Raw genomic sequence first — 26,353 nt, forward strand, 5'->3', positions numbered from 1 at the left:
TGAGTGCAGTGCCCTGATTTTGGTACTTTTTCAGGGTTTTTCAAGGACTTGCAATTACTCATTTTACACCACTGGTATACAACATGGGATCTATGGATCCACAGGGGAACTTCAGGGCGTTCCAGGGGGGGTCCCTTTATAAATGATAGTAGCCTGGGGATCGAACTAGGGATGTTAATAGTTAATTGTTAATCGATGAATCACTGTTAAGAAATTCTTCAATTAAACGTAACTGTTAACAATTAATTGGCCTGGGCCGTGGCTCAGCGGTCCAGGCACCTTGGCTGGTAATCCAGTCTGGCAGTGTGCCGCAGGTTCTACTCCCGATCCCGACGGCCTTTACTGCATGTCACCCCCCCCATCTCTCTCCCCATTTCCTGTCAGCCTACTATCTGTCTCTCCATAAAAAAATATAAAATAAAGGTGAAAGCCACAAAAACAAAACAAACAAAAAAGTCCCCCCCACCTTGGTAGCCACAGAAACGTCTCTGCTTTTGCGTGTGATGTGACAGACAAGACTGCACTCATTTCATTTCATTCCTCATACAAAGATGTCATTGCCTGGCCCTGTATCTCAAATGGTCAAATACATATTTGATTAAGGAATGTAATATGCCTTTTGTATTATTTCTGTATATCAGCAAAATGTAGACTTTTATGTTGGAAATTAACAATCCTGCTCTAGGTGGGCTCGTGAGGCCAGTGCCAGAGAAATTCATGAAATGAGCAAAGAGAAAGAGCCACATCCGCCTGACCCGGAAGTGATAGCCCTCCATATGTGTAGTCTAGCCTCACTCCAGGCTGTTTACTAACGGTAAACGGCGGTGTTTATTCTTAGCGCGACCTCGGATTAATGTTTTATTAGGCTCTAAACATGGTCATTTATCGCATGCCGAGCACAAAAACCACTAATGACCGCATGCATGGGCATGTGCATTGACGATCGGGATTTAGGCTGTTGAGAGTGAGCTGGGGTCTAGCCGCGGGAAACGAAAGGTAAAAAAGAACTGGATTAATGCTCTTTAATCAAATATCGTAATCTCGAGGTTGGCACAGAGGGATTAAATAGTATCTTGAGGTTGGCACCGGTTGGGTTAAAATTCTCAGATTAAAAAAACTAAACAAAAGTACACCACTTGGACATGATGCTAGTATGTCACATGGTGCACAAGTACACCCCCTGGCCAGTATGTGGCAGGGATTTACCCCCAATCCAACCTCTCATGCTGAGTGCATTGGGAACCAGTGGGCGATTCCACCCTTACTTAGTAGCACAGACTGCCTACGTCAGACAGAGGTCATATGACCTGCATTACCCACCTTGCACTTGTTGTGGTGTCTTTATGCTTGGCTAATGTTCTCCGACGTGTTGATGGTTGGCCAGCTCTGCAGTACCGTCTGTCTGTAGACAGGATCATGTATTATAATAATAATATGTTTGTTGTACATATGTAGTGCACGGGCGGAAGCTGTTAGATTTACCCGTCTTGCTCAGGGACACTTTGACACTGAGCCGAGGGTCGAACCGGCGACCTTCCGAAGCCCATATGGTGCCATTAACCAACATCGTTGTTGTAGGTTTACCAGAGAGTAGTATAGACTAAAGGTCTCTGTTTTTAACACTTTCCTGCCAAAGCCTCTAGGGTGGCGCCAGTGCCAGATAAATCTGTGAAAGTCCAAAGAAGAAGAGCAGCTTATGGTCTCCTATGGATACAATATTAGCAACCTCTGGTGGTAGCAACATTAGCTTAGGTTGTTTTAAGGTTTTCTAAGGTCCTAAACATCCCAGATTGGCTCATTTTGAGCCAAAAACTGCACACATGCGGACATGTGAACGTGCATTTCGGATTTAAATAAATTAATAACTAGATAAAGTGCCCCTCGGGGCATAGGTCATAGGTCAGTATCTGGCCTCCTGGTGGCGCTATTATAGGCCAATGTGAAAAGGGTGCCATTTCTTCTTACGCCTTGAATGGCAATTGGATGATTTGAGGCATTTTCTAATAAATCAGTAATAAAATAATGAAGATGTGTACCAATGCCAGGGTATAACTGACACAACGCGCATGCGGGAAAGAGCAAGGAGTATGGTGCCGAAGGAGAGGCCAACAAAAAAAAAGAGAGAGAAATTCAGAATATTTTTCTCTTGTTTGATATCAATGAAAATGCTACGGTCTAAATGGGTTAAGGGTCCCTAAAAGCATTCATATTGTAACCAGATGACGACATGGATTTACTATTGAGTCGCTAAAAGTGTGTGTGTGTGCGTGTGTGTTCTGCGGCCAGATACTAGCTCTTGATAGGCACTCAGGAAGGCAGAGAGAGAGAGGAGGAGAGATGGGACTAGGCGATTGAGCCAAAAAGTAATATTTTGTTATTCCACTAACATAGCCACCAGTGCCTCAGTGTTGAGGCGGGGAGTAAAAGAAAAATCGTTTCTTTCTTTTTTCACGCATCCTCCTGCAACTTCTGCAAGTATCACCGCCGCGACCTCGTTAAAGTTTAGGTCGCACCTTAACTTAATTACTCGCATATGTGCACGCTGGAGCCCTGCACAGTTGCACACTACTTCCATAATGGAAGGGGAAAATAGTTGTCATACCTGCAAAAAAGTATGTTTATTAAAGTAACCACACTTTGTTCTGCATGTTGTTGTTTTTACCTTTATTTCAAGCTTGTAGATCTGCTACGTATGATGCTTTTTTGTGACACTGTAGTACAGGGGTGCCCATTACGTCGATCGCGGTCGACCAGTCGATCACAAGCACTGCGCAGGTAGACCGCTTGGCCCTGCCATGAAAAAAATCCTCGCATCGGGCAGGCGGCGGCGGCTTTAAAACCCCCCACAATGCAGTGCCTTGTTTTAAAGTGTGGGGAACGTCGGGTCTGTTCTGTTGTTAAACAAACAAATTAAAAGGATATCTATCCATCATTGTTCATATAGCAAGATGCGCGCGGCAAAGAAGCCTAAAACATATCACTTCCATGCAGAGTGGGAAGAAGATTATTTTTTCACGATGTCACATTCTGCGTTTCATACTACAGTGTAGTATGATCAAGTAGGGCATTCATTTATGAAAAATGTTTAGTTAAAAGTTAATATATGGATATAAGAGGTTTTTGCCCAACATTGATAGATCCAATGATGTAGGGTTTAAGTGGTTGAGTTCACGCTCATTGAATTAAGTTCTGTGTTTTCAGCTTTTGTCATCAGTTGTGTTCCAAGAGAGCGATTCCAGCTGTGTGCCTCGTTGACGTAATACATTTCAAAGGACTTAGTAGCCACTGTAATGCTATGTATGGCTTGTGCGGTTGTGATGCCACGGCAATTCTTTCCAGAGCAGTCACAGTCACTCATTGTAAGTGTTTAACATCAGAGCTTTACCTCAAGGGTTTAATAATGCATCGTTGCATACCATGTGGTTTGTTGTGCCCTACTTGTTAAACTCCTTCAGAGATCAGTACTGCTGTAACTACAGCCTGGCCAATGCCATATTTCTGGGTCTCGTGCTAATCCTGACATGGCCTGTTGCGGGTGTGTAAGTCTTGAGAGTGTACTACACATGGAACCAAATGTACCTGTAACGGGTGTATACTCTCAGAGTTTATGAAGCCTTGAAATGTAAAAGTTTGAGAAGCACTGTGCTACAATAAATTCAACAGTCTTAATTAGTAGCATTGGTAAGACCTGTGAAGGAAAAGGCCCAATTTCTTTCCTGCTGCTGTACGAAGAGCCTATTCCCCAGAGTTTAATCACATACGTCATGCTTGTTGTGCTTTTTCAGGTGCGAGGCTGTTAAATAAAAAAAAGTTCAGCTTGGATGAAATTAATGTTTTTTTTGTTTTGTAACCTCATCATCCGTACAAAAGCTTCAGTGTGGGAAAAAATAGCTTTGTCATTATTCCGGGCCATCTTTTTATACGTCATGCCATGATGAAGGTTAGCAACGCAGTGAACCCACATAAATAAATAAACTCACATGGGAGAGAGAGTTTCCTGTTTCCTCCATATGATCAAAGGGGATCTTTGCCAATTTATTTATTTATTGTTTCGGGCAATCGTTGCTTTATTTAGACAGGAGCGTGCAGAGAGGAAGGACGTTTAAGTGTACAGGAAAAAAGGGAAAGATGTGCGACACATGGCACAGGCCCGACGCCAATCCGGAGACATTGCGTCCGTTATGGTCGCTGAGCTGCTATCCAACATACCGGCAGTGTGCCCCTAATTCACCAATATTTAAGATGAATCCCAACCTACATGAAATGACATTTCACACCGTCTCCAATACACAGCTGGACCGGTGTGCCTGTCTGTGACTGTCCGTCCGTTTGTCTGTCCGTTTGAGTATAGGACCTTTGACCCCTGTCTGTTGAATTTCTACAGTGATTCTCAAACTTTGTCATGTCAAAGAACCACAAGTTGATATTTATTTGGCTGTCCATGTGAAAATGTTTTGTGTCAGGGACCCCCAGAATATAATAATAACTAGAAAATTGAGTGTGGTTGCCGCAGTGGCTTACATATGCCCTTTCCACTAATATTGCCAGCCAATTACAATTTCACACCTTAGAATCTAAGGTGTGACTTTGAAATTACTTACACATGATCTAAGGCTTAGATCATGTGTAAGTAATTCGGGCTTTCCAAAACTGTGGAATGCACTGTGGAATGCACTTCCCATTGCAGTCAGAACTGCAGCATCACTCCCAATCTTCCGCCGTAGTCTGAAAACCCACCTTTTTAGACTCCATCATGGCCCATAGCGCTTACCCTACCCCCTTAGATAGCATTTCTGTAGACTTAGATAGCATCTGATACAGACTTATAGCATGTTATGTAGACAGCACTATAATTGCATTGTATATAGTCATAGCACGCCATAGTACATATGTATAGCATAGTAGTATATATTAGGGCTGACCTTCGATTACGTTTTTAATGATCGATTAATCGATATTAATTTGTATCGAACTTCGACGCTTCGAAACCCAACGGGGGGGTGGGGGGGGGGGGGGGGGGTGCGTGCGTGCGCGATGCGCGGCGCGACGCGATGCGAGCAGTGACTCTTTGGTTTAAACAACGTTATAGCGGAGAGAAAGTCATGCTTGGATTGGTATCATTTATTTTAAACGATAAGCCTTCATGAAAGCAGTGACGCACAAATAATTAGGCATAATAAAACAAGTCAACTGCCTGACGCAGGCATTACCTCTCAAAAAAAAAAAATATATAGCCTATAATCAAAGCTTCTCTTCCGATTGAAACTCAGATGTGAAAACACCAAAAAAAGCACCAGTCCTGGAGCTCCAGGCGCGCTAATTTGCGCCGCGGTCTACGCCGCTCTCAGACCCTTCCGACGAGGCTCTTTCTTGGGGTAGAAAAGTGTGGATGACCGCGGCTCAAATTAGCGCGCCTGGAGCTCCAGGACTGGTGCTTTTTTTGGTGTTTCCCCTGTCCCATGCGTGATTCGCCGCAGATTTTTCGCCGCGGATTTTTCGCCCCACTTGGGCCATCCCATATGTGTTCTTTGTTCTCCTTGCATATTCTAAAATGCAACCACACTTTAGATTTCTTTTGTGGCGGCATGAGTGCAGGCTGCTGTGTGTGTGTGTGTGTGTGTGTGTTGACTTCCTTGTTGTTACCACCACGAGTGAGACGAGAGGGGAGGAGGCGTTGCGGTGCTGCGAGGCGCGAGCATGGCTCGCGGACCAAACGGGGCCGTCTCGCGGACCAAAAGCGGCCGCTTTTTTTTTTAATGACTATTCGATTCAAAATTTAAAAATCGATTCCCGTGCGTATCGATTGAACATCGATTAATCGATTTTTTTGGGTCAGCCCTAGTATATATATATAGTTTATATGTATAGTCTCATAATATAGATATTCCACTGTTACTTTCTTAGCTTACGCATGTTTTATGATAAATGCTTTTTTGTGATGTATTCCCATGCTTTTGTTCTTGCTTATTGTAAGTCGCTCTGGATTAAGAGCGTCTGCTAAATGCCTAAATTGTAAATTGTTAATTGGAGGGGATTTAACCCCCCAAATTCATGTTTTGCGACAAACGGTTACATTTCTCGCATTTGCGGCGCCCCCTATGGATGAAAATGGAATTGCTTTCAGAACTTGGTTGACATTGGTACACATTGATTAAACACTTAATTTAATGATGAAATAAAATGAGGTAAAAAATCTAATCGTAGAAAGAAATGGGCAGCTGTGATGATCATCTTGTATGCTCGTAAACATTAAACACCCTCTTCATCTCCATTGGAACACCATTTTCAGATTTGCTCATGGAAATATTTCCATTCTCTCTCCAAAGCACCCTTTTGGAATGTGTACGCTATGACGATCCGTTTCTGAGTGGTAAAAATAGCTTTGCATTGGGGAAAGAATCTACATGTCCGACTGTATCCACAGGCCGAGCCATCTCTGCTCCCCACAGGACACATTGGAGCCTCACAGGGCAGTGACAAACGTGCTTTAGTTTTCGAGGTACCCCCACCCGAGGTAGAACCATTTGTGTAGTGAAAAACAGACATACATAATATGCATTCATTCATGCACCAGGACAAGAAATAAATTAGCAGGTGAGTATTTAAATAGCAGTCGGTGTTATTTGGTGAACTAACAATTGTGAGCAATCCGAAAATCCAAAAACAATCCAAAAACTTGCAATTTGTGCAAGGAGCTTTTGCAACATATTGTACAAAAATACTGTGTGCACTCTGTTGGTGAGCTGGTATGTATTACTGTCACTGAGGGGTTGACACTAAGGTCTAGGAGACACTTGCCTGTCACTGCGTCAGGCAACTACAGGTCATGTTCTACTTGCCCAAAGGTCATGCCCACTTGCCTAAAAAGTAAATAGTTTGCAACAATTGTTGTTGTTGGGTTTTTTGGGCTCGACCTGGCCTAAATGTAGCCTCTCTTTGTTTCCATGAAAGGACAGGACAGGAAAATAAGCTCTTAAAAAAGCAGCTATACACACTTCACAGCCTCTGGGTTCAGACAGTGTGTTACTCTAAATCACTTGTATACTTTGCCTCGACGTTCCATATCTGAACCAGTTGCACAACAACGTCTAACCCTAGACTAGACTAAAACCGGCCGTCCCACTTCTTTAAGATTCAAAATTCAAATCCAGCAGCAGCACGCCTTCCCAAAGCAACGACTATTGAGTCCTCCAGCCCTAGACAAGCTTACAGCATGCCTATTTCTGCGCTTACAGGGGAGGAATGTTAACTATGTGTCACGACGCTAACCCACAATACACTCTTGGACAGAGAGGTATTGTGGCCCGAGTGTCTGTCAATTTATCTTTTTACCTTCCCAGCTCGCATTTGGCTTTATGGACAAAGTCCTTTGGCACTCAGTCCTTGAAGGGTGGCATTATAGGAAACGTGCATTATACGTTTATTGGCAGACTAAGGTCTTGTTACACAGTCGGGTGATTTTCCTCGGCAGAGCAACAAGCGGCCGTCCGACCTGTTAGGATCCAGTTACAGTACCTCGGCACTCTCTGCCGCCTTCAGGCACCACTGGAACATTTTCATTAGGTGTGAAACTTGGTGAGGATTCTTTGGCAGTGCCTGTCTCCCCCGTGCCATGTTCTTTTCTGGGGATATGCCTGACTGGTTGCATAATGGAGAAATCTGTCACGTCTCAATACGAAATGAAACTTTGCACTATACTGCACTCCCATGCCTTTGATGTCACCTCTGTGTGTGTGTGTGTGTGTGTGTGTGTGTGTGTGTGTGTGTGTGTGTGTGTGTGTGTGTGTGTGTGTGTGTGTGTGTGCGCGCAGGGTGTGTAAATCAATGCTGTTTCAGCTAGGACACAGCGTTTCCCAAACAGTGGGCTGGGACCAAATCTTGGGTTGCGAGCCTATTTTTACGGCTGACGAATAAATCTCTCGTTTTAAATTTATATTTATACCAATGTTTTGACCGCTATGCAGTGCAACTGAAAGCAGTGCGACATCTTGAAATCAATTGGAAGGACTTAGAGATTTGCCTAAAGTTCCATTTGAGAACGGTCAACTTATCAGCTTCGGGAGAGCTCGGCTGCATAATTGCCGATATTCTGTAAAAAAGTAAAATTATGGCAGATATATCCGCCAAACGGATACATTGAATTGATTGGTCTATTATCCCCTGTGCAGCTAATGGCTTACACAGGAATCCAGGGTAGGGCTTCTCAGGCTCTCTCTGAGTCATTATGGAATATGGATAATGTCACCCACTCCCACAGAACAAACCTGACAAATGCAAAATTCATCATCACTTGAAAAATGTTGATTTGACCTCTGTACAGTCGTGTTATGAAAGCAGCTTTACGTTTTAACATAATGTCAGCACTTCATTAGCATCCCTCTAATATAAATATTATTTTTGAGCATTGAGCTAATAGAGCCTGCCTGCTTGCTCAGGAGAGACATTAAATCTTAACCATCAGGTCAAAATCCGTGTCAGATCCTGTGTCTAGGTAACCTCACGTCACCAGGCTTTCCACCTCCGGAGGAAAGCCTGGTCCTTGTTACAAAATTGCTGTGTGAATGTGAACCGGTCTGGAGCGGATGATATCGTTACGTCATGGTGTGGTCATTGTTTTGTAGTCATCAGGCAGGATCCATCATCTGGAACTTCCTTTCCCTCAAACCGGAAGAATAACAATAAAAGCTCTCGAAAGCCTGCTGCTTTTATTGAGAAAATTCGGTTTGAGGGAAAAAGGAAGTTCCAGATTGATGGTTCCTGCCTGATGACTACAAAACAATGACTACAACATGACGTAGCGACATCATCTGCTACAGACCGGATCATAAACCCGAAAAGGTCTAGTGTCTAGGTGAGACATGACCTTTGACATGATCTAACAACAAAATACTACCACCCCAATTCAGTTATATTGTTAACATGCTCTACCATACAGATTGGACACAATTACATTTTATTCATTAAAAAAGTTACATAGTGAGGCTTTAAGCCTAAATACTTTGTTGACGGATACACGGTCCCCTCCTGATGAGAGACGCTTTGGTTCAGTAGTATAGCAGTAGTTCTTACGTTATTTCATCTCAAGGAGGACCCCTCCCCCAATCCAATGTATTTGCCCGCAGACCCCCATCGGAAAATGTTTTGTGCCAGGGATCAAAATGTCCCAATACTTTCAAGATTGTATTTTTAAATGTTCAAAAATAACAGATCAGATCTACATGCTTGTAGATCTTCTATTTCTTTTTAATGGACAAATGGTATAAATTGATTAAGTGGTTCTGAACCCCAGATCTCCGGGGGGCTGATTTCAGGGGATAAAGCTGCCGTATTTCACATTCTTAACTTTGCTAATGAGATGGGGGGAAAAAAAAACGTTTTAAAACATTCGGGGACCAACCACAGTGCTGACTCATGAAGCCATTGAGCCACACAGAGTCAACATGGCTTTCGGTGGTTGGTGGCAGTGTTTGCATAACCTCTGCACACCTCCAGGTGTTATGTTCTTGAACGGTGGCTATAAATCAGACTGTGTTGCTTCACCAAGCTGTATCACCACACACACACACACGCACGCACGCACGCACACACACACACACACACACACACACACACACACACACACACACACACGACGCTCTGCAGCAGAACATGGCTGCACAACAACGCTGCACAGTGTGTGTCAATTGCATGTCTGGACCCTGGACGACTGCCAGATGCTGTTTATAGACGGACCCACTCAGTCGAGGTCAAGTTTGACAGCTCTAATAACCCTGGCTGTCTAGTCCAGCGGTTCTTCTCAACCTGCGGGTCGATTTAACTTAATGTGCAACATTGTTTTCTCTAAACGAACCGACAAGACATACAGGGTGTCTGCACGTTTCATTTCTAAAGTGACCATTTAAGGAATTTAGGAAGACCTAAAAGAACAAGACCATCACTGCGTCGAAAGTAATCAACAAGCTATACAATAGAAAATGGTCAAACATTGGCCAAATTGTGAAATATTACCTGAGAAAGAGGCAAAAAAAGAAATAAAATCGAAATAGTTTCTCGCAGCGCTTGCAGCTATTTTCTATTAAAAAAAAATCTGTGGAATCGTGTCAAACTAAATGTAATGCCTCAACTACTAGAATTGCTTGTCAGGGTGGGATGATTATGGTATTTTGGCTAAAATGTCACAACCTCGACAGCTGTAGCACTGACGCATAACGGCCGTGTCCTCCTCTGTTCTTCTCCCCGTGCAGACGCTCCGTCCACGGAGCAGCAGGAGCTGTTCAACCAGAAGCTCCAGCAGTGCTGCATGCTGTTTGACTTCATGGACTCCGTCACCGACCTGAAGAGCAAGGAGATCAAGAGGGCCGTGCTCAACGAGCTGGTGGACTACGTCTCCACCAACCGGGGCGTGCTGGTGGAGTCCGCCTACCCGGAGATCACCAACATGGTGAGTGAGAGAGGAACTATGAACCCTAACCCTACCCCGAGATCACCAACATGGTGAGTGAGAGAGGAACTATGAACCATAACCCTACCTGAGATCACCAACATGGTGAGTGAGGGAGGAACTATGAACCATAACCCTACCCGAGATCACCAACATGGTGAGTGAGGGAGGAACTATGAACCATAACCCTACCCGAGATCACCAACATGGTGAGTGAGTGAGGGAGGAGCTATGAACCATAACCCTACCCGAGATCACCAACATGGTGAGTGAGGGAGGAACTATGAACCATAACCCTACCCGAGATCACCAACATGGTGAGTGAGGGAGGAACTATGAACCATAACCCTACCCGAGATCACCAACATGGTGAGTGAGGGAGGAAGTATGAACCCTAAACCTACCCCGAGATCACCAACATGATGAGTGAACAGAGAAGCACAATAAAGCACTGTTTCCCCAAACACTGGTTGGGACACATTTTGTCTGGCGCCCTTATTTTTAGCGCGAAGTGAGTTGTAGATGTGCTATTTTCACTAGTTTGGGTCCCGGGCAAACGTCTAATCTCTCCTTTGGGTCTCAACCTGAAAAGTTTGGGAATCACTGTAATAAAGCATGCACATCCACTCAGTGAAAAGCAGGTGCCGGGCCGAGATTAGCATAATGAAAAAGAAAGATAAGGTCCGCAGTCTCCACACATTCGCACAATGGATGATGCTCCAAAACCTAAAACGGTTATTCAATGGTTCCAACACGTCACACTGCGACGTGTTGTGAGCTTGTAGATTGGCTATAGGTTATTTTTTAAGATTAAAGAGCATTTGATGTGGTCAAACTAGCAATAGAATGTTCTGAAGAATAGACATGAATGATCTCAGAAATCTGTGATGTCTTCAACTGGTTGGCTGTATGTGGAACAGCAGCAACATAGGTTTAGCATCATGATAATACCTATATATTAATCATAACATTTTCAGTCATGAGATTTTATTTTGCTTTATTCCGTGAGAGCTGGAAGTTCATCCAAAGGCAGACAACCCAGAGCTTTGTGAGCTCTACCGACATCAGGCGGAAGTTCTGAAATCAGATCTCAATCAGCTGGTGAAAAACTGCTGATTGAGATCAACAGCTTCAGCTTGATGAGAGATTTAGTAACGGCCATGATTCACAGCTAGTTACACAGCAATAAATGTCCACCCATTCTTGTACTAAGAAGGCTATAGGACGGAGGGGGAAAAAAACATAGTTTACACGTTGTTGCCACGGAAACGGTCGGTGGCGTGACGTCAGGGCACAACGTCACGTCACCCTATAAAGTATGGCTCAGACAGACTAAGTGCGTGAGTTCCTCAGAAGTGTTCCAGAGCGAGTTCCTCAGAAGTGTTCCAGAGAGATTAACTCAGAAGCGCCAGATCTAAGAGACTAACTAAGTGTACCAGTGTCAGGGGAAGACCGACGAAGTGTGCCAGTTTAGTAAGAAGGTCAATAATATAATATAATATAATTAATATAATATAATAAAAAGAGGTACCCAAATCAATACACTTGGGCTCAAGACTCCCTCCCACAAGCTTACACCAGCCCTTTGACAGCTGCCTACCAATATAGGAAATCGTCTCTACACACGTACATCGGCTGGTTTAAAGATCGGCCTACACAGTGTATATGGCTCCGTTGTATCTGAAACAAGCACACACTTAGACGAAAAAGGGCTGACACAAGGCTTGATAAAGCTTTCCCGCACACGGCCGCTTTTAATCACGTTCATCCTTTTGCCCTCGTCTGAACTTAGCCTGCTGTGGATGTCATACCAGGTTAATAATCTGTTTTAACCAATTTTGGGCGGGAACCCCTTTTGGTGTTAGCATTATGTTATGCTTTAGCTAAAAATCGAAGAACGACTGCCATAGAAACATAGCTTTTTCAGAAAACTGTCAGGATTTAGAAGACAATTTTAGAATCTGATCTCAGGTCAAAATGGGTTAAGAGGCGCCTGCTGGCCTAGTGGTCCAGGCCCATGCCACATATAGGTTCTGGCCTATAGTGGTCCAGGCCCATGCCACATATAGGTTCTGGCCTAGTGGTCCAGGCCCATGCCACATATAGGTTCTGGCCTATAGTGGTCCAGGCCCATGCCACATATAGGTTCTGGCCTATAGTGGTCCAGACCCATGCCACATATAGGTTCTGGCCTAGTGGTCCAGGCCCATGCCACATATAGGTTCTGGCCTATAGTGGTCCAGACCCATGCCACATATAGGTTCTGGCCTATAGTGGTCCAGGCCCATGCCACATATAGGTTCTGGCCTAGTGGTCCAGACCCATGCCACATATAGGTTCTGGCCTATAGTGGTCCAGGCCCATGCCACATATAGGTTCTGGCCTAGTGGTCCAGGCCCATGCCACATATAGGTTCTGGCCTATAGTGGTCCAGGCCCATGCCACATATAGGTTCTGGCCTATAGTGGTCCAGGCCCATGCCACATATAGGTTCTGGCCTAGTGGTCCAGACCCATGCCACATATAGGTTCTGGCCTATAGTGGTCCAGGCCCATGCCACATATAGGTTCTGGCCTAGTGGTCCAGGCCCATGCCACATATAGGTTCTGGCCTAGTGGTCCATGCCACATATAGGTTCTGGCCTATAGTGGTCCAGACCCATGCCACATATAGGTTCTGGCCTAGTGGTCCAGGCCCATGCCACATATAGGTTCTGGCCTGTGTCGCGTGTTCGAGTCCCGTTCATGACGACCTTTGCTGCATGTCTCTTCCCTTCTCACTCTCCCTCTTTCCTGTCCATCTTCACTGTAACTATCAATAAAGGCACAAAAGCTTTTTTAATAATAATCTGTTTTAAGTGACAGCTGTTCACTACTATTTTTTTGTCACTGGTTAAGGTCAGCAGGCTGTGGAAGCGGTCAATGCCACCCTGACCCACCTCCCTCTAGTGGTGCATTCAATTAATCGATATGGCAATATATCGATCGACAATCCAGACGATGGGTGAAGCGATCGAGAGGCTACTGTATCGATACAGCAATAAACGGCATGAATTATCTGGGTGCTAAACATACCTCTGTTTAACGTTATCAAAGCCCCCCTTGCAAGTTGCAATGCACTCCCTTCCCAGACCCTTTGTTAAAGATCTCTGTGGGCCTGATAGTGCTTTATTGTATTTGTGCAACATGGTCATTATTTTGAATAAACGTTTAATCGAGATATATCGAGATATATATCGTATTGTGGCCTCTGTATCGTGATACATATCTATCGTGAGATTGCACGCAATATCCAACACTACCTCCCTCACCAACTTTGATGCAGTAACTTTTAGAAAACATTTTAATTCAAGTCACTCTCCTCTCGTAGCACTTGTTACATAAGTGCTACGCTACTCGTATATCGTTGCTGTCAGGCAGAAACATCTCATCTCCTTTTTTACATTTTTTTCTTTATTTGAATCCTGAAAAGTAACAGTTTTGGACATATTCGGTTTCCACCCGATAGAGATGATATATTAGTTTGGTTAGTACTTCACAAATTCACATATTTTGTTATTTACCTGGTATCCTGCTCTGGACTAGTTTCTTTGCAGCACTTTGTTGGTTATACGTGATCATTTACCCTTTTGTTTGTTCACTAGGGATCATGACATGTGCCCGTACACGTCTACACAAACACAATTAAAATGTGGTAATTATAGATGTATAGAAGGTGCATCGTGTGATCAACTACTGGTGTCTTTAAGTGTGATTCATGCATATTGCAGTGTGATATTTTAAGTAGCAGCAGAACCCATGCTGCCAGTAAATCACGCTGGTCATGTTTGTTTAGGGCACTAAATGACAAGTGTGTGTTTTTTTTTTTTAATGGTGAAAATAGCTGTTGGCTGTGTTGACCTTTTTATTATTGTTATTTTAGACGATCTGTCCCGAGTCTGTGATTTTTCTGACGTAACTTGGGACAGGAGGACCTTTTGAGATAAAGAGTGGTAGGCGTGGCATCATGGTCTATAACCGACATATCTGTCACGGACAATCATTTCTGCATCATGTGTGCTCCACGCTCCGGGGAACCTTTGTGAATCCAAATGGCTCTCAGAAGAACACTGCTGGGAACAGGCTTCCCCCCCCCCCCTCTCATCATGCATGGAGGGGGTGGTTGATCAAAACTGTGAACTGTCAGCAAATCACTCTATTAAGGAGTGTATTTCGAGTGTGCTGTGTGACTGTTGCATGAGATTAACCACCAACCCATGGCCCTATTTTGGACATTGAACTATATTAAAAAAAGAACAGAAATTGCAGGGTCTAACAGGATGTATAAGCGTGTGTAAACCTCCTAACACCATATTTATTTATTTATTTGTTTGTTTTCCCTATTTCATAATTCATCATATGACCGTGTAATGCAAAGTCTGCAATTGTTCAACTTTTCTTTTAGGGCGTGGGGCAAATTCTAACATGTTTGCCTTGATGACATGCCCCAAATTAGCACACCACGTTGAATGTGGTCAAGTGTGTCTTTGGGTAATCACTACATTGGATCCATTTCCTGAAAAGTAACAGTTTTCTACATACAAGGTTTCCACCTGGCAGTGACGATTTATATTTTTGTTTGTATGGCATACAGTACTTCATCACATTATACTACTTCATCCACCCTGCTGGAACGCACGCAGTCACAGTGAAAACAAACGTGACCTCTCCCTCTTCAATTAGGTTTAACCTACTTGGCAGGGTAAGTTAAGTGCATTGAGCCTCGCACAGCGGTTGACATGTTGAGACATGCATTTTGGTGTGTTTGTGTTTGGCGGGGGGGGGGGGGGTTTGGGGGGGGCTTAGGTTGGCAAATTGAGTGTTTACGCGGATTGCGTTTACGTAATTTCCTAGTTTAATGTGCCGTTGACGTGCCTCCTGCGACCTTAAACCTGATTCATACTAATTTGAGTGCCAGTGTCAGACATCGAAAACAGAGGATCTACAAGCTCACAATGCATTGTAGACTGGCTATTTTTGATGCCCAACATGAAGTACGCGTCAGGCCAGAAAGCACTGCGGTTACCAAATGATACGCAGTCAGTATAATTAAGAATCCTCATTCCTCACTTGTCCCTCTGAGACGTATACGTGAACACGCCCGCAAATCCATGCATCACACCGGAGGCGGTCGGAACAGACTCATGGCCCACTCGCCCTACAGAGCACACACGCACAGGAGAACGGTGAACAGCCAGGCGGACCGCCCTGGCCTGTTGCACGCTTTCCTTGCAGGCCAGCAGGCATGGATTAGCCTGTTCCTCGAAGGCCAGCGGTGACTCATGCAGTGTTTAGGGTCGCAGTGTGACAGCCACAGTACTGCTGCCCATGATTCAGCACGTCAGGCAGATTACATGCGGGTGAACAGAAAAGTGTGTGTGTGTGTGTGTGTGTGTGTGTGTGTGTGTGTGTGTGTGTCTCTCTCTCTCTGTCTGTCTGGTCGTCTGTGTGCTCTGCTGAGTCGAGACCTCAGATTAGCCGACGGCTCAGACGTAATAATAATCCATGTCGTACCTTACATCATTGACTTGGGAGAACAGGCAACCTCATAACTTCCATCATTGACTTACCGTAGGGAAAACAGGCAACGTGTGTGTGTGTGTGTGTGTGTGTGTGTGTGTGTGTGTGTGTGTGTGTGTGTGTGTGTGTGTGTGTGTGTGTGTGTGTGTGTGTGTGTGTGTGTGTGTGTGTGTGTGTGTGTGTGTGTGTGTGTGTGTGTGTGTGTGTGTGTGTGTGTGTGTGTGTGTGTGTGTGTGTGTGTGTGTGTGTGTGTGTGTGTGTGTGTTTGTGTGTGGTTCTCTAGATCTTGTACAGTTTAACCACCAGCCGGTAGTTTGCATATTGAACAGCAATGTTCACAGCATCTATACTGTTTGCAAATGGACATTTGGCTGAGAGTCAAATGAGATGGTCAGGTAGATGCTTTTTTATTTTATTATTATTACGTGTACATCGTACAAATGTGGCGCAAATCTTTGAATATATATTCTTTCAAAGTGAATGTTTTTAACTGGTATTGATAGGAAAAAAGAGCAGACTACAGTATATATAATTTGAAAACTTGAAATGGGACATTCTGCATAATGAGCACTTTCTACTTTCTACATTTTGAAGCCCATACTTTTGTACTAATATTCAAGTAAATGTTGAATTCCCAACTTGTACTTGTAACAGAGCATTTATTTCTATTGCTGTATTGATACCTTTACTTAGTAAATAATGTGACTACATTCTTTGCACCACTGCACAGACATGGCCAGGTGGAGACTCTCTCTCTCTCCACTGTGGACATCACATGGTAATGATAATGAAGAGATGGCCGGTTCATTATGATGCTGGCTGGGCCAGCTATGCTTTGATCACTGAGGCTGTTGAGATTATATAAACAAGACAGGTTTCTCATCTATAATGGAACCACCGGTTCCATTATTGGCCCCCATGCTGTTGTTATTAGTGACCTGTTCTATTAAAAGAAATGGCTTCTCAAACCGTTTTTGATTGAATTAATTGGCCCTTTCATGTGTGACAGGGACATGAGTGCAAGGGCTGGAGGGGGGGAATGGTTGGAGGATGCTTGATCCATTATTCCCTTTCTCTCTCTCTCTCTCTCCCCCTCCCCCCCCTCCCCCTCACTGTAGATAGCTCGCCCCCTAGGGGCCACGCAGTAATAGGATGAAGTCTCAAGGCAACGGCTAGTTTCACAATGTCCACACCACATTAATGCTTCTATATTAGGGCATAGTAGTTGCATGTGTAATTCTTGTTGCATTCTTTTACAGACTGAAGGGATTCAGATATAGGGATATACAGTAGATAAGGCTGATGCACACCTCAAAAGGTTCGTGACAGTCGGAAGGAACCAATAAGCGCTGTGTTTCTGCCCCGTTCTGTCCATCTTTCAGCGTGTGTGTGTGTGAGAATTACCTAACCCATTGTTTTGGACAATGCATGTCAAGAGACCTAGAAGACCAACACTGACCATTGTTCTAGGCAGATGCAGTTCTTTGTGACTAGGTTGGTTTGTCCTAAAATATGTCATCTTTACTATTTTAAAACATCCATTGTCACAACTACTAATGTCAGGCTTTATGCAAGCTGGGCAAGACCCGAGATCTACAAGCTCACAACATGTCGATGTAGATCAGCTAGTTGAACTATTTTAAAATGTTTTTAAAAATGGTAGAAAATGGCTAATACGTTTAGGTATAAAGGTAATGCTGAATTCACACGGGCAGATGTCAAAGATGCAAAGCTACACAGTGTATTTGTAGCTTGCAGCAGCTACAAATGTAGGATGCATCTTTGTCGCTGGATTCCATTGACAATGAATGGTAGACTGTAGCTCTGCATCTGCATTAGGTGGCATGCAAGATCGGGCCCCAAATCTCTTTGCCAAAAACAGCCATCTTCTACATGCTCTCCACGCGTCACAACGTGACGCGTTGTAAGCTTGTAGATCGGCTATTTTTGGTGGATGTGTCCCATGTCAAATTCACATATTTAAGTACCGTAACATGACGAAGGTTCTAAGAATTAACAATGTAATTCAGGGGTGCCATGGATGAAAGGTTTTTTACAGGGGTGGCCTGAGCCAAAAGACTTTGAGAGTAGTACCGCCCAAGGAAATGTAATGCCACTGAGGCTTTACAAATCTGGGAAATGCATACGACAGAGGTGTAAAGACTCTGCATTAGGGACTACCACTTTCCCAGAGCTTTTGGGTATGGTTATATGCCTAACGCTAACCTAAACCTCACAAACTATGGCTAACCCTAAACCTAAATGTAACCCTAACCTCACAGAATAATAACCTCAAAACCACGCACATGTAGAAGTCTCTGGGACGGAGTGAGTCCCCTCTGCATTAAGGTCGTGACCAGGTCAAGTAGTTCGTCAGACTAGATGCATAGCATGTGTGTCGAGCGTGAGCCTCCATTGATGCCTGAGGCTGTATCTGGGGGAACGCCTTCTAGGGCCTGACCTAAGGTTTCTGAAAACCTTCAAAGACACAGAGAGCGTGCCAGCATCAAAGGTAGAACAACGTATAGGTTGCACCAGACGTCACAGTGGCTCTCTGTTGGCAACGATAGGCATCGTCACGGGCATAATGCCCAGCTTGGCTACCCGTGGCGGCGAGGAGTATATTACAGGCCTCACCACCCTTGTCCCAATGAGGTGCTTCACATAGAGTATAGCACAGGCCTCACCCACCCTTGTCCCAATGAGGTGCGTCACATAGAGTATAGCACAGGCCTCACCACCCTTGTCCCAATGAGGTGCTTCACATAGAGTATAGCACAGGCCTCACCGGCCTTGTCCCAATGAGGTGCTTCACATAGAGTATAGCACAGGCCTCACCCACCCTTGTCCCAATGAGGTGCTTCACACAGAGTATAGCACAGGCCTCACCCACCCTTGTCCCAATGAGGTGCTTCACATAGAGTATAGCACAGGCCTCACCACCCTTGTCCCAATGAGGTGCTTCACATAGAGTATAGCACAGGCCTCACCCACCCTTGTCCCAATGAGGTGCTTCACATAGAGTATAGCACAGGCCTCACCACCCTTGTCCCAATGAGGTGCTTCACATAGAGTATAGCACAGGCCTCACCCACCCTTGTCCCAATGAGGTGCTTCACACAGAGCAGGGAGTTTCAACAGGTGGTCCGTGGACCACTGGTGGTCCGTGAAGGTATTGCATGTGGTCCCTGACCATGCATTTAGCGTTGTAGCAAAGTGAAGATTTTGTATTTTCTTCCACGGAACAATGCACTACTTTTGGTGGGAAGTCTGAGGTTAAGAAATTCCACAGAAAAGGGAGTTCTCAAGAAGGGTGCAGTCTACCAGCTTACCTGATTGAGTCATCATTATTAGGAAATGTGCCCATTTGTCTGCTCTATCAGTACTGTATCAGTTAACCTGAGTGTAATGGGAGGATGGATAAAGTAAGAGAAGTGTAACCGTGGGATAGGAATAGATCAGTGGTTCTCAAAAGATATATGTTTTGGCTCTGGACCACTCGTATATTTCAGTTAAATAATGCCTTGGCTTGATACAATTTGTTGCACATAGTATCGTGCAATGAATGCTATCAAGCCTTTTATTAGCTATCGATTAAAACATTTTCTTACATTTGATGGACTTTTGAAATACTGTATTATTTAAACATATTTTAATACATCATCTAACAAATACCTTTTGTTTATATAACATTTTCCCATGAACCACCTGCAGGCCTATTATGCCATGGACCACTAGTAGTTTGTGGACCATCTGTTAAGAAACAGTGGTATGTTATATTGCATAGCATTAGCAAGTGTTATGAATGCGCTAAGCTTAGCCCATACCCTCCCAACTCAACAGTGGCCCCTAGCTTGATTCTTAGTCAGGGTGGTGGTCCCTGGTTCACAATAAGTTGAAAACCCCTGAGATAGAGTATAGCACAGGCCTCTCCACCCTTGTCCCCAATGAGGTGCTTCACACCGGGGGAAAGAGAAGCAATATGCCGCCGAGAATCTGTCTTCGACCTCTGCCAACGGGATGCTGTGAAGCAATTTACTGTGGACCGGTGGGGAGGCTGGCTTGTGCTGTGTTCAACACAGCAGCAGCGACGACGCACCACAACAACAAGCCTACTGGTTCTTTCTCAACCTTCTGTCTGGATCAGGGCCCACTCCAAAGTCTCACCCGTCTGGGCAGACGGGTCGACCACGTGCATTGTTTTTAATGGCATGTTTATTTGTGTTCCCCTGTTTGGTTCAATAGAATTACCGGTACCATTTATTTTTCTTCCAAACTGTACATAGTGTACATAATATATATATATAGTGTTTTATATTTTGTGGTTTTGTCATTTGTCACGTTTATGAATTGAATACATATAGGACCCGAATGGTAACAAGACCGCAAGGACTTCTTTGGTGCTGTCATTGTTTTGGAAACTTGTGAAACGGGACATAATGCATAATGAGTACATTTTGGAGATAATACATTTGTACTTAGTACATTTTGAATTCCCGGCAGCCAAATACATACAGTACAGGTCCAGGCTTGACATGAACAAGTGTGGGAACCACTGACATAGAAACATACAGTAGGTTTTTCATGATTTAGAAGACATCTATAGAATCTGGTCTCGGGTCTTAATGGGTTAACCGTTAAAGTAAAACATTTGAGTACTTTTCCCATCACTGTACTGTACATGGTCAGCCTACGTTGTTGTTGCTGTGTCACAAATGAGAGTATTGTTGAACCAAACTGTCTTAATGAAACGCACAGGGAACTGCTTACCGGCAACAATGAGACGAATGACTCTTCCATTTATGGAACGTAGCAGAAATTGTGGAACAAAACATTTAAAATAAATGAAAGAGCTGATACAATTTGAGGCTATAGCTCATCTTTTACAACAAAAATCTAGATATCTATGTACTTTTTTAGCAGATCTACAAGCTCACAATGTGTCACTTCGCATTGCGTTGTTAGCTTGCGGGTCGGCTATTTTCACTACTTCTTAAACATTTGTTTTCTAATGCATGGAATTTCTTTGATTTTTCTTTTATTATCCTCATGAAATTACTGGGGAAAAAAAAATCATTGCATTGGTTTGTACTTTGTAGATTTTAACAATTACAAAACATACATTAACCACTTCAGCATTATATACATTTCGGACATTTTAAAATAGCTACTTGCATTTTGAGCTTGTAGATCTGCTTTTTGTAGTTTTTTATACTTTAGTACTTTTACACAAGTACATTTAGAATTCTGGACTTTACTTGTAACAGAGTATTTCTACACGACAGTATTGATACTTTTATGTGAGTACTTTGTCCACCACTGATAGTATTAGGGGTGTGAACAGCTTGTGGCTGGTGCCTGAGATACGATCAACTTTGACCACACGTAGCACTGCTCCTTCAGTTCCTAGAGGGACACTGCCCTACCGTTATGAGTCTCTGCCCAAAGCACCACCACACACACACACACGACTGTAGCTTCTTCAGTTCAGCTCTAATTCGGTTCTCTCTCATTCTCAGCATACATGACATTCCATTTATGCATTCCTGCAGGTGTAACACCCCAGGATTTTGAACCTGGTTCTTTGGGAAAATCCCCCCCCCTGGCCATAGGATATATTTAGCCGGTGAGAGTTAGTTTACTCTCTGTTACACATGCACGCAGCGGCCTGGTACATCTATGCGGTCTGTGGCTGTCGTCAGCCTGTCTACGGCTGTCATCACCCTCCATTCATATATTTGCTGAAGTCAAAGATGGCTGTTTTGCCATAAACACAGTGGGACAAAGGACAATGTCACGAGACAGTGAGGGTACTGGCAGCGGCTAAAACCAGGGAGAAAAGGGTTGTCGTTTTCACATTCACAGATTGATTGCACCCATAATTGCCTGATTGAAATCATTTGAGTCATCGCACTGCATTTGCATGACGACTATGTTGGGTGGAAACCTCATTATATCCAAACTGTTACTTCTCAAATTCAAAAGTAGCAGATCAACGAGCTCAAAACGTGTTGCTTTTTGGCGCGTTCAGAGCTTGTGGATCGCCTACCTATGATGCTTTTGTGTGGTGCTATTACATACTAACTACAGTATATATGATCACATAGTAGGATGTTCATTTACGAAGAAATACCAAATAGTTAAAATATGGAGGATCCCAAAGACTTATACAAGGATTGGATTTCCCATCGATATTGCCAAATCATGATAGTTTTCCTCTCAGGTCTTTGGGATTGGAGTTACACTTGATTCTTGACAAGCAGTCTTGCACTCTTGATTTGCAACAAATTTGTTCTATTTTCAAAAATGTGTTTTTTTTTCCCCCCTTATGAATAAATTTAATTCTCACCTACTGTATTTCAAGAGGCTATAATTGGCTTGCATTGGGAAATTAGTTTGCACAAAGTACAGATCTAGTAAAAAGAAAATCATAACTTTGTGTGAAGTTGTGTATACTGTAGATGGCATTGATGATGTGAAGTTGTGTATACTGTAGATGGCATTGATGATGTGTGGCTTTGCAAGGCGCACCTGGCAACCGTTCTTCTTTCTTTTTTTTTTTTTAGAGCCTCTCTGCTTCGCTGTCACGGCGGTTAGACGTGAAAAGGCTGACGGTAGACAGACTGGGAGCACCGTCGATCCCCCTGACTGCATTCTAGCTCCTTCTGTTGCTCAGTCAGTGTGCAGGGGCGTGGGTGGGTGGGCCGTCTGTTGCTCAGTCAGTGTGTAGGGGCGTGGGTGGGTGGGTGGGCCGTCTGTTGCTCAGTCAGTGTGCAGGGGCGTGGGTGGGTGGGTGGGCCGTCTGTTGCTCAGTCAGTGTGCAGGGGCGTGGGTGGGTGGGTGGGCCGTCTGTTGCTCAGTCAGTGTGTAGGGGCGTGGGTGGGTGGGCCGTCTGTTGCTCAGTCAGTGTGCAGGGGCGTGGGTGGGTGGGCTGTCTGTTGCTCAGTCAGTGTGCAGGGGCGTGGGTGGGTGGGCCGTCTGTTGCTCAGTCAGTGTGCAGGGGCGTGGGTGGGTGGGCCGTCTGTTGCTCAGTCAGTGTGCAGGGGCGTGGGTGGGTGGGCCGTCTGTTGCTCAGTCAGTGTGTAGGGGCGTGGGTGGGTGGGCCGTCTGTTGCTCAGTCAGTGTGCAGGGGCGTGGGTGGGTGGGCCGTCAATCCACGTGTGTGACACCAGAGAGAGACTCACTCTGAGTCAGCATCAAGGTGACAGTAAGGAAGTAACTTGAACAGATTACAGGTGGCCCAAAACAAAGCAGCTCGTATAGTGCTTCAATGCCCATATCGAACAAGAGTACGTAAGTACAATGAGCAATGATCTAGTGTGGCTAAGTGTAAAAAGTAGGTTGGATTATTTATTACTGTGTTTTGTGAAAAACATCATCACAACTAAAACCCCAGCAATAGTTTATAATAATCATCATCATCATCATCATACTATAATCATACTATCATCATCATCATCATACTATCATCATCATCATCATACTATAATTCTAACAATTTGTGTGTGTGTGTGTGTGTGTGTGTGTGTGTGTGTGTGTGTGTGTGTGTGTGTGTGTGTGTGTGTGTGTGTGTGTGTGTGTGTGTGTGTGTGTGTGTGTGTGTGTGTGTGTGTGTGTGTGTGTGTGTGTGTCAGAAACAGTGCCGTAACCCCTTACTGCCTGCACCAATCACTCCCACTTTTCACACATGCATTGACCATATGCATGTGGAGGGCGTAACGAAGCCCTTTTTTCGATTTGACACATTAATGATTATTAATTTATTTATTAGTCAATTACAAACGCACCCGGGCGCAGTACCCTTCACGGCCACAAGGGGGGGGGGGCAAATATCTCACAACGGGTAAGGACTAGTAATAATAATGTATCATTGTTCTCAGATACACATCATTATTTTACTCGGCGGTCATCAGAGGGTCGTTTTATGCTGCCTTCATGTAGAACAAATGTTAAACAAAGAACAGTCCATTACAGAGCAATGGTGACATGGAACTCTTTACCTATGTTTTTTGTTTATGAGGAAAACTATATGAGTTTTAAGAAGAAGCTGAAGTTGTTTTTGTTCACTCAAGAGATGTGAAGGAGATGCATATGAGCTATATATCCCATTATAATGTATATTTACTTTATTATCAATGTTGAAGATTTAATTATTATTTAATTGTACTGTGGAGCTAGCTATCAAATGTAGTAGATGGATCATGAGTTGTTTTGTGTTGTATTGTTGTGTTGGATGAATGTTCTATGTAAATATGGAATATAATAGTAATATATAACTATATAATATGGAAGAAATGTTGTAATGATGATATGTTTAACCCATTTTGTGCGGGAACCCCTTTTGGTGTTTAGCATTATGTTATGCTTTAGCTATTGAAAAATAGCAGATCTACAAGCTCATAGCGCGGCACGCTATGAGCTTGTAGATCTGCTATTTTAAAAAAATCAAAGAACGACTGACATAGAAACATAGCTTTTTCAGAAAACTGTCAGGATGTAGAAGACATTTTTACAATCTGATCTCAGGTCAAAATGACCCCAGGAAGAATAGCTGCTGTGTTTCACAGTAAGCTAATGGGGATCTAATAAATAAATCAAATTAAATCCTCTTCGCCTGCACTCTCTCCATTTTCCACGCTGTCCGCTCTGACTCCCCCCCCCCCCCCCCCCCCTGTCCTGATTGGACACGCTCTTTCTGCCTTTGTTTTCCACATGCAGCAACGTAGCCGAGGTCGGTTGGTTGTAAATGTACAACTCTGCCCGTCTCTAGGCTTAACCGGTCTTCAGCTCCCAAACTAAAGCCTGTACCCGTGACATGTCCGCTAGCACTTCTGCCAAGGCGGTGACATAACAGCGACGCGTGATTAATTGCACACGTCGCTTTACGTTGATGCCAAGGCTCTTCGGTGACTTATATCTAACGTATTAGAAGAAACACAAAAATGGTCCTATTATCATTAAGAGAAAATAACTTATTTCTGCAAAAGCGGAAATAACCTGCAGTGCGACAGATTAGATAGTTGTATAGGTGTAAGGCCCTAACCACACCAGAGGGTCGCTATGCAACTCCTTGCAACATGCAACTAAGTTGCAACCATTATTCCCAATGGCAGTTGCAAGGAGTTGCATTGGTGTGGTTTGTTTTGTTGCAAGGAGTTGCAGCTGGTGTGGTCTGGGCCTTTATTAGGCTCAAAAATGCAAGAATGAAGAAGTAGCCGGCAACACAATGGATGTCCTTTTCACATGATTTATTTACCTCTAGAGTAGACAGACCGTTGTGTGTCTATCAGAGGTAGTAAGGTACAGTAGACAGACCGTTGTCTGTCTATCAGAGGTAGTAAGGTACAGTTATTTACCTATAGACAGACCTTTGTCTGTCTATCAGAGGTAGTAATGTACAGTACAGTAAATAAATCATGTGAAAAGGACATTCCTTGTGTGCCGGCTACTTCTTCTTTCCTATTGATCTATTATCATGCCTGCATGATGTTAGATAATAATAATAAGACTCCAGCCCCCTGGAGTCCTTTTTTTGTCTGGACTGGCAAGGACGAGACAAGGACATCTTTGATAGAGTCCCTCCCTCACTGAGTGATGCCGTTGTGTTTATTGATGTGCGAGGATGAAAGGTGTTCTGTTCAAAGAGCAGATCATAATGAATGTAGATTTTAATACACCAGAGGGAAGAGCTGTTCTGTGCCATGCTGTCACTGTCTGCCTCCAGCTACGATCGCAGCACACCACCAGCGCCAAGAAAGATCACACAGTAGCAGCACGGCCTTGGTTGTTTTTATTTGTATTATATTTCAGTAGAGTACTACAGATTAATTATTCATATTTTGAATTAAAAAGCGCAGAAAACTAAAACGACTGTGTTAAAGGGCAATAGATGACTTATAATGTTGACATGATAGTAGCCCATATATCTAGACAACTATATAGTTTGCTTTTCTTTAATAGCCAAATACAGATAATCCTTGACATGAAATTGTTTGAGAACCACTGATACTGATAGACCTGGTCTCAGGTCTCTATGGGTCTTTGGGTAATAACATCATATCCTTTGTTGAGGCCAGTGATCTGATGATGAAGCGCGAAGGTGAGCAGACGTGACGTCATTGGCAGTCCTACAGTATACAAAGCTACCAATGGCTTCTCACCGGCTGGAAAATTAATGGTCTGTCTCTATACCAAAGTTTTGCTGAAAGCTTGTCAAAAGTTGGGCCTTACTGTCAGCTTAAAATGTTCTGTCCTTGCTGTCAATCGTCCAGTTGTCAATCGTTAATTGGATGTTATCTTTGTCAGTCAAATACATGCACGCGTGTGCACACACACACACACACACACACACACA

General features: G+C 43.9%; 1 protein-coding gene across 1 annotated transcript in view; it reads left to right on the forward strand.

Moving 5' to 3' along the window:
* ppp2r5a (protein phosphatase 2, regulatory subunit B', alpha isoform) overlaps positions 1-26,353 on the forward strand; it is an 85,071-nt gene that overhangs the window by 27,445 nt on the left and 31,273 nt on the right. Inside the window, exon 2 of the mRNA XM_083790159.1 lies at positions 10,245-10,441. Within this exon, the coding sequence (XP_083646285.1) occupies positions 10,245-10,441 (197 nt within the window). The remainder of the gene's footprint in view (positions 1-10,244; positions 10,442-26,353) is intronic.

The sequence above is a fragment of the Protomyctophum parallelum genome, assembly GCF_964188405.1.
Source record: "Protomyctophum parallelum genome assembly, chromosome: 19".
NCBI classification, from domain to species: Eukaryota; Metazoa; Chordata; class Actinopteri; order Myctophiformes; family Myctophidae; genus Protomyctophum; species Protomyctophum parallelum.